Source organism: Nicotiana attenuata, unplaced genomic scaffold, assembly GCF_001879085.1.
Source record: "Nicotiana attenuata strain UT unplaced genomic scaffold, NIATTr2, whole genome shotgun sequence".
Lineage (NCBI taxonomy): Eukaryota > Viridiplantae > Streptophyta > Magnoliopsida > Solanales > Solanaceae > Nicotiana > Nicotiana attenuata.
In genome coordinates this window covers 527,305-536,995 of record NW_017670567.1, presented here as the reverse complement: position 1 = coordinate 536,995, position 9,691 = coordinate 527,305, and the positions used below count along the sequence as shown (strand labels likewise).

The following is a 9,691-nucleotide window of genomic DNA, read 5'->3' as shown; positions in this document are numbered from 1 at the left end:
GGAACTTGCACGGCTTTGCATAGGGTTCTGATTAAAGAAGGGAACGGAAGTGAAGTAGCAGACTGTGTTGCCCAAATCCCTATCTCTTGGAATATCACAGCTCCAACATCTATCTTGATACCACTCACGATACAGGCGATGAGAAGGGCCTTTTCAATAGCTATTTCAGTCTCGTTCCGGGTCGGTATCAATCTAGAGGTAAGAAAGCTGAGCCAGAAATGACCCTCTCTTGAAAAACTCTCTTTGTAGATCTTTTGCCCGGGGTTGATCCAAGCAGGAGTCCCCTTTGCTATTACTGAAGCAATCCACCCTCGCTCATTTTCCCTGTTCAAAAATTTTTCATCATACTTAGCTGTGCCTGCACTCCAACCTGGGACGTATAATTTATTAATGGCCTTGATGGTGCAGAAGACAGTTTTCCCCCGAACAAGCACTTCATTAGTGAAAACTCTGTTGCGTTTATGGTGCTTGGTCCTGGAGGCCCCATATGATGCGTTAAACTCTCGAACAAGGGATTCATTAAACTCAGCAGGTGGCTCAGTGAAGGACTCCCATCTTCTGTTCTTTATGTTCTCCAAGATATGGGGATACTTTTCTTTCAACCTATTCAGGCTCAATTGCTTCTCGGGCAGGATTTTTCGCTTGACGAGTCCTTCTCTATACTTTTGCCTGGATCCCTCTACCCCCCAGCGGAACTGGTAGTCATCTCCTTGTTTCCTTCTTGCCTCAGCCACTAGGTCAACCTCAGGCAAGAGCACCTCCTCATCAGACTGGGAGGGGCATGGATCATCAGACTCCATCCTTGATCGCTTTGCTTGTGCCTTGGGATGACTGGAGGATGCCCTTTTTAGGGCTGAGGAAGCATGCTTTTGTTTGGGAGCCATATCTGCACAAAGGTGAGATGTGAGTGACAAAATAAGCACAGTGGGAGAAAACACAGAAGAATTAAAAAGAAAAACTCAAAATGCAACTTGATCTGCGGTCGCATAATTGAAATGCGGACCGCAGAATCATCGCAGACTGGACTTGCCTAGAACATACATCACAAAATGCGATCGCATATCTCACCTGAAAGTAGAGAATGCGATCGCAGAACAGCTGCAAAATGCAAGGCTCAAAACTGGGAGGTCTGTGTAACTCTGCGGTGGATTTGCGGTCCGCATTTCAGTTATGCGACCGCATAATCACCGCATTTCACCATCTTCATCAGAAGACCTAGGGTTTGATTTGCGGCCAAAATGCGGACCGCATTTCCACTATGCGGGCCGCAGATGCCTTTGTCTACACGGTTCAACCAAGCTTTCAACAATGGTGGACCCATTTCTTTCTACCCATTTCCCCCAAATCATTTTCAACCCAGGATCAATTAAATATGGAGAAATAACTACACATAGCATCATATAACACATTTTTGCAACAGGGATGAATGAAAATCACCAACTACACAGTGGGAATCGTAAACAAGATGAGGGAGGAACGGGTACATACCGGCAAGGTTTTATGAGTGTAACAAAGCAAATCCTTTGGTCTTGAACGATTTGAGCTTGAACGGTTCGATTGCTGTTTGTGTTTTTCCCCTTTTTTGTTTTTTTTCTTTTTCGTTTTGCTTTCTTTGTTCTTTTTGGTTTTACCCCTTTTTTTTGTTTTTTTTTGTTTTAAGTAAGTGAGAGACGAGAGAAGTGCGGTTACTTACCTTGTCAACTCTGCGGTAGGTAGGGCACCACATAACACGCAATGCGACCGCATGTGTGTTATGCGGTGAGGTTAAGGGACCAGCTGAAGGGTGACAAATGCGGTGCACAATGCGGTCACATAAGTGAAATGCGGTCCGCAGAGTGCACCATCTCATCGCATTTTGCACCCCAATTTGAACCAAACTTTCTGTTTGGGTTTGCGATCAAAATGCGGTCCGCATAGTGAAAATGCGACCGCATATGTGCAGCAAACTTCACATGGTGGTTTTTCTTCCCTTTTTTATGCATCCCTACCAAGTGTAGTGATCTTTCGAACCCCCTGCACTCTAACACACACTTTAAATTGCTCAAATAAATCTATCTATCAACAAATAAAAATTCAAAGAACAAAAGAGTGTTACCACACATGGGTTGCCTCCCATGAAGCGCTTGATTTAACGTTGCGCCACGACGAAGTTGAGGTTCCTTTGGTTTCATTCAGTGGTCGGACATGGACCATCTTTGAGAGCCAGCTGCTCCACCAAATGTTTCTCTCCATCAGTGCCCAAGTAGTGCTTGATGCGTTGGCCATTTACCTTGAATGTCCGAGACCCATCTGTTGATTCTAATTCCACCGCTCCATACCATAAGGAGAGACATTGACCACTTTGAATGGACCGGACCATTTTGATTTAAGCTTGCCCGGAAACAATTTGAGCCTTGAGTTAAAGAGCAAGACCAAATCACCCGTCTTGAACTCTCTTTTCAAGATCTTCTTGTCATGGACAAACTTCATCCGTTCTTTGTACACAGCTACACTTTCATAAGCATGGAAACGGAATTCCTCCATTTCATTGAGTTGTGTCAACCTCAAATTTGCAGCTTCACCCCAATCCATGTTCAACCTTTTTAGAGCCCACATAGCTTTGTGTTCCAATTCTACAGGTAGATGACAAGCTTTGCCGAAGACTAACCGATATGGAGATGTACCAATAGGAGTTTTGTACGTCGTGCGGTATGCCCACAATGCGTCATCTAGCTTCCTTGACCAGTCTGTCCTGTTTGCATTAACAGTTTTTGCTAGAATGTTCTTAATCTCCCGATTGGAAACCTCAACTTGACCACTAGATTGGGGATGATAAGGTGTGGCCACCTTGTGCTTAACGCCATACTTTTCTAGCAGCCCCGTGAAAGCCTTGTTACAAAAGTGAGACCCACCATCACTGAGAATGGCTCTAGGTGTGCCAAACCGAGTGAATATGTTTTTCTTCAAGAACGCGGTCACACTTCTTGCCTCATTGTTAGGCAAAGCAATTGCTTCAACCCATTTGGACACATAGTCCATAGCTACCAAGATATATTTCATCCTATAAGAGCTCACAAATGGACCCATAAAGTCGATGCCCCACACATCGAAGATTTCTATCTTCATCACAAAGTTCATAGGCATTTGATGCCTCTTGGAGATTGATCCTTGCCTTTGACATTGGTCACAAGCTTTGACCATTTGATTGGCATCATGATAGATTGTCGGCCAATAGTAACCACATTCAAGTACCTTGGCCGCCGTTCGATTTCCCCCATGATGACCTCCAACCAGCGAGTCATGGCATGCTTTTAGAATAGGCATAACTTCTTCTTCGGGAACACATCTTCGGATGATGTTGTCGGCACAAACACGGAACAAGTATGGCTCTTCCCAATAATATTGCCGACAATCTCTCAAGAACTTCTTCTTTTGATAAGACTCCAACCCCTCCAGAATAAGGTCACTCACCAAATAGTTAGCAATGTCGGCATACCATGGAGCAAATGTGCTAGATAGTGCCAAGATATGTTCATCCGGGAATGCATCATTGATTTCAAGATCTCCCCTTGGTCTCCCTGCTTCCTCAAGCCTTGATAAGTGATCCGCTACTTGATTTTGAGTTCCCTTGCGATCCTTGACCTCGAAGTCAAACTCTTGAAACAATAAAACCCATCGAATCAACCGCGGCTTTGCATCCTTCTTTGCCATAAGATAGCGAAGAGCAGCATGATCCGTATACACTATCACTTTGGATCCCAACAAATAAGCCCGGAACTTCTCAAAGGCATAAACAATGGCAAGAAGCTCTTGTTCAGTCACCGTGTAATTCATTTGTGCCTCGTTGAGTGTCTTGCTTGCATAATAGACCGGGTGGAGAACCTTGTTGTGACGTTGGCCAAGCATTGCTCCAATAGTTACACCACTAGCGTCACACATGAGCTCGAAAGGAAGAGACCAATCGGGTGTGACAATAATAGGTGCCGTGGTGAGACTGAGCTTTAATTCATCAAAAGCTTTGAGGCATTTTTCATCAAACACAAATTTGGCGTCTTTCTCAAGGAGTTTGCACATAGGATTTGCAATTTTGGAAAAATACTTGATGAACCGCCTATAAAATCCGGCATGCCCCAAGAAACTTCGAACACCCTTTACAGAAGTAGGTGGAGGAAGCTTGGAAATAATCTCGATCTTAGCCCGGTCAACCTCAATGCCATGCTTTGAAATTTTATGCCCCAATACGATGCCTTCATCCACCATGAAATGGCATTTCTCCCAATTTAGCACAAGGTTGGTTTCCTCACACCTCTTAAGCACTTGTCTAAGATTGTTAAGACAATGCTCAAAAGAGTCACCTACTACCGAGAAGTCATCCATGAAGACCTCTAGAAAATCCTCCACCATGTCGGAGAAAATGGACATCATGCATCTTTGAAAAGTAGCCGGAGCATTGCACAAACCAAATGGCATCCGACTAAAGGCAAAAGTTCCATAGGGACAAGTGAATGTTGTTTTCTCCTGATCTTCCAATGCGATGTTGATTTGGTTGTAGCCGGAATATCCGTCAAGGAAACAATAGAATGACCTTCCCGCTAACCGATCAAGCATTTGATCAATAAAAGGCATAGGGAAATGGTCTTTGCATGTTGCACCATTGAGCTTCCGGTAATACATACACACCCTCCAACCGGTCACCGTTCTTGTTGGGATGAGCTTATTTTTTTCATTTTCAATTACGGTCATGCCTCCCTTTTTCGGTACACATTGCACCGGGCTCACCCAAGAACTATCGGCAATAGGGTAGACCACCCCGGCATCCAACCACTTGATGATTTCTTTCTTTACCACCTCTTGCATTGACGGATTCAACCGTCGTTGATGTTCCACACTAGGCTTCGTGTCACTCTCCAATTGGATCTTGTGTTCACAAATTCCCGCGGGAATCCCTCGGATGTCCGCGATTGTCCATCCAATGGCTTGCCTATGCTCCTTCAAGACTTCCAACAATTGCTCTACCTGCACATCATTCAACAAAGACGAAACAATTACGGGTAAAGTATCATTAGAGCCAAGAAATTTATACCTTAGGTGCGGGGGAAGTGGCTTGAGCTCTAGTTGTGGTGGTTCAATGATTGATGGCTTTGCGGGGGGTGTGGCCCGATTCTCCAAGTCAAGAGAAAGCTTTGCCGGAGTATAAGTATAGGATCCAAGACCCTCCAATGCATTTACCGACTCCATGTACCCATCCATGTCTTCACCATCAAAATTTACCAAGATAGCCGCCAATGCCTCACCAAGGCATTGTTCTTCCATTTTCAATTCGACGGCATCTTCCACCTCATCAACAACATCTATCACTGAAATGCTCTCATACTCATGGGGTAACTTCATACCCTTGCTCGCTTGAAATGTGACTTCTTCATCATTCACCCGGAATTTAATTTCATTCCGTTCCGAATCCATGAGTGCCCTTCCCGTGGCTAGGAATGGTCTCCCCAAAATGATAGGGATTTCTTTATCAACCGCAGAATCAAGAATTACAAAGTCGGCGGGCAAATGGAATTTTCCAACTTTCACAATCACATCATCAACAATTCCTACCGGTCGCTTAATGGAACGATCGGCCATTTGTAATCTCATGCTTGTTGGCCTTGGCATCCCTAATCCCGCTTGCTTATAAATGGCAAGTGGCATCAAGTTAATGCTAGCTCCATTGTCACAAAGGGCTCTTGCAAATTCACGCGCCCCGATAGTGCATGGAATAGTAAAGGCTCCCGGGTCCTCTTTCTTTTGGATAGGGGTTGTGGCAATAATAGAGCTAACCCGGTGAGTCATGTTTACCACTCATTCTTTGTGGTCCTCTTTTTGGTGATCAAATCCTTCAAATATTTAGCAAACCCCGGCATCTCTTGAAAAGCTTCCACAAAAGGAATATTCACCGTTAATTGCTTGAGGATGTCGTAGAATTTTTCAAGTTTGCTATCATCAATCTTTCTTACGAGCCTTTGAGGAAATGGGGGAGGAGGTCTAGGAATAGGTGGAAGAGCTTTTGGTGTCTCTTTCACTTTTTCCTTCACCTCTTCCCGGTTCTCTTTTTGCACTTTCACCTCCTCCGGAATCTTTTCAACCTTGACAACACTTGGCTCTTCAACCTCAACCCTTTGTTCGGACTCTTCTTCTTCAACCATTTGTTCACCCTCTCCGTGTAGCACTTTCCCACTCCTAGTAGTGATCGTGAGAAGCTGGGCCACTCCCACTACCTCTTGGATTTGCAACCGTGTCACTAGGGAGTGTTCCCTTTTGTTTTGGATTTTTCTCTTTGGAGAGGTCTCTCATTTGCATCTCCAATTTTTGGATGGAGGCGGTATGAGATCCAACAACCTCGGTCGTGTTCCTTATGGAAGCATCGGATTTTTCTTGATTTTGCAACACTGGCTCAAGCATAGCTTCCAACTTAGATTCACTAGAAGACCCTTGGTTCGAATATTGACCCTTTGGAGGAACATAGGGGTTTGAACTCCGGTTAGAAAAGTTGTTGTTGTTGTTCCAATTCCCTTGGTTTGAGCCACCTTGGTCATGTCTCCATTGTTGGTTGCCTTGCCCTTGCGGGTTTGGCCTCCATTGACTTTGTTGCCCCTGACCCTGATAATGTTGTCTTTGATACCCTCCTTGAGGGTTGTTGATGTAGTTAGCTTCTTCAAACTCTTCATTGGAGATGGGTTGCACATCCTCGACTACATTCACCTTTTTGGTTTGATTTTCCGCGAACATTTTTGTCAACACATTTACATTTGTGGCCAACCCTGCAATTATTTGGTCCCTCTCTTGATTCTCCTTGATCAAGTTGGTCAAGGAAGGAGAACCATATGCAACTCCGCCCGAAGTATCCTCAGAATGCCAAGCTTGATTGTGTTTTGCCATCTTATCGAGTATTTGCGTAACTCTTGCAAATGACTTGTCCATAAAAGATCTGTCCGCCGCATTCTTCGCTATAGGTTGGTTCATAGGATCCAAACCCATATAATATTTCTCTACCAAGATTGAATCTTGAAAGCCATGATTGGGAGACCTCACCAAATATAATTTGAGTCGATCCCATGCCTCATGTAAGTGTTCCCCTGGTTGTTGCTTGAAGAAGAAAATCTTATCTCAAAGCTCAGACTTCTTGCTCTGTGGGAACCATTTTGCTAGAAATGCCCGGACAAGTTCAGGCCAAGACCGAATGGAATTTGGTGGCAATTTTTGAAGCCACCTCCTTGTGTCTCCAGCTAGTGAGTACCTGAAGACTCTCAACCTTAGGGCATCATCTGAGACATTTTTCTGCTTATGCATAACACATACACCCAAGAAGTTCCTAAGGTGTTGCGTTGGATCATCATCAGTAGAATTCCTGAAAAACCCCTCCGCTTTATGCATTAGGATTAGACCATGTTCCACTTTGAAGGTTGAGGCACCAATAGCCGGAGGTACAATAGCATTGGTATCGTCAATGTACTCATCTATGTCCGCAAAAGGATTTTCTTCCACTTCTTCCTCGTAGTCAGACATGTTTTCCTATCAACACCAAGCAAAGCAAGCGAAGAGTGATGGAATAGAATAAGACGTAAAGTAAAGCACACACTAAATAGTAATTTCAAAACCGTATTCCCCGGCAACGGCGCCAAGATTTGATACGCTCAAATTACACTTTTATAAAGTGTGTAAGGCGGTCGATGTCAAATATAATAACCCAACAAGGTTGGGGTCGAATCCCACAGGGAATAGGTGTGAAAAGGTTACTAGAATAGTGTGTTGCTCGACTAAAGTCGTAATTCTATCCAGTTAACGGTAACAAGAGTGTGAATTAATAGTGATAAGAGTATGAATTGAGTTTGTTTTGAAGGAGCAACTAATNTAATGTTGGAAATTGACACTACGTTCATTTCCCTCACTGCCAGTTGATCTCCTCTTATTTGTTTGATTCCTTCTAGGGTCGGGAATTTCAGCAGTTGGTGATATTGTTAATGGTACAACCTTCATTTCTATGTAACCATGGTTCTGCCGAGAATTATATTGTAGCCCATCCCACCGTCCACCTACTTCAAATAAGGTAGTTTTTTGTAACCCCCTTCGGTCGTTTCGTAGGGTCAACAGGAATCTGTCCTCGGGTTGTCACACTTGCAGGGTTGAACCCGGTGAGGAGCTTTCTTACTGGAATGATACTTCCGGTTAATTTGGCTTGTTCCAGCACTCTCCATTGAACGATGTTGGCTGAGCTTCCTGAGTCAACCAAAACACATTTAATCCTAAAATTTAGAACACTAAGAGAAATTACCAAGGTGTCGTTATGCAGTAGAAGAAGTCCGTCAGCGTCTTTCTCTGTAAAGGTGATGTCGTCTTCAGCGACTTCTCGAAGTCTCTGGCTGTGGGTCACTGATACCTTTGTTTTCTTGGTAAAAACGGACAAAAATACCCTTTCAGGTCAGAAATGCGGTCGCATTCTCGTCGCATAAGTGTTATGCGGTCCGCATTTTGGACGTCCCCGTCGCAGACTGAAACCCTAGTTTTCACATCTTCATCGCATTCCAGCTCTACGGTTCGCATTGCAGAAAAGCGATCGCATTTTGCATCGCACATTCGTCCTCCAGCAGCCTTCATGGTTGGTTTGCGGTTCACTTTGCGGCTCGCAGACAGATTCTGCGGTCGCATAGTGGACCGCATTCTTGACTTGAAATTTGCGCAGGAGTCTGTTTTTGTCTGCGGTCTGAGTGTTCATTCTGCGGCTCGCATATGTGATCTGCGATTGCATAATGCGTCGCAGAACCATCTTTTTGCTGCATTTTGCTCTTTTCTTGTCTTTTTTGCTTTCATTTCCATGCTCCTGGGTCCTTAGTCCATATGTACTGTAAAAACACCAAAATTACATAAGTAAAGGAGATAATTGCATTAAAACAAGCTAAAATCTAAGCAATTAGTATTGAAATGTGCCGAAATTCTCCGGCACATCAGAGTCGGGGGCCAGGTTATGGTACCACATCATGGCCCCCTTTAAAAGCGTTTCTCCGAACTTTCTCAATAGTACAGATTCAATCTCGTCGCTATTTATGTCGTTACCTTTTACTGCGCAGGTATACGCAGTGACGTGTTCGTTGGGGTCGAATGTGCCGTTGTACTTAGGGAATTTCGGCATTCTGAACTTCTTCGGGATAGGTTTCGGTGCCGCTTCTTCAGGGAATGGCCTTTGAATGAATTTCTTTGAATCTAGACCCTTAAGGACCGGAGGGGCGCAAGGGATCTGATCGACCCTAGAGTTGTAGGTCTCGACCCTTTTATCATTGGCTGCGATCATTTTCTCTCCCGATTGGATCCTTTTGGTGAGGTCCTCGAGTAATTTACAATAGCGGGGTCAGCCACCGACTCGTTGTTGCTTGACCTTTCGAGCACTCGTTCGGCGGGGGGAGCTGTATCTGGTGCCACTGTACTGGGGGTTCTTGGGTGGCTTTGTAGCTGAGCGATTGCTAGTTGCTGTGCCTGCAACATTTCAAAGATAACGTGAAGACTAACTTCCTATTCTTCCCGGGCTGGGGTTTTTTGTGCTTCCAGTTGGTCGATGCGTCGTACGCTCCTGTCGGTGTGAGACGTTTTGTCTACTTGCTGAGCGTCCTGCGAATCCGCATCCACTGGGATTGGTCGGGGAACGCCGTCAGGATTCTGCAGAGGTACTCCGACGGCC

General features: G+C 44.7%; 1 protein-coding gene across 1 annotated transcript; it reads right to left on the bottom strand.

Annotated features, from left to right (window-relative positions):
- Nucleotides 1–5,816: 5,816 nt before the first annotated feature.
- On the bottom strand, nt 5,817–6,999 carry LOC109241052. Its single transcript, XM_019407763.1, has 2 exons — nt 6,361–6,999; nt 5,817–6,239 (listed from the first exon to the last, which is right to left on the bottom strand). The coding sequence occupies exons 1-2, from the start codon at nt 6,997–6,999 to the stop codon at nt 5,817–5,819; spliced, it is 1,062 nt and encodes a 353-aa protein (XP_019263308.1).
- Between the last annotated feature and the right edge of the window lie 2,692 nt (nt 7,000–9,691).

Excerpts from the sequence above, each read along its gene's own strand:
- LOC109241052 (XM_019407763.1), bottom strand. The coding sequence starts at position 6,999 with ATGGGTTTGGATCCTATGAACCAACCTATAGCGAAGAATGCGGCGGAC. Across the intron at positions 6,240-6,360 it reads CCATAAGGAACACGACCGAG|GTAGTGGGAGTGGCCCAGCT; the intron begins GTTGTTGGATCT and ends CAAATCCAAGAG.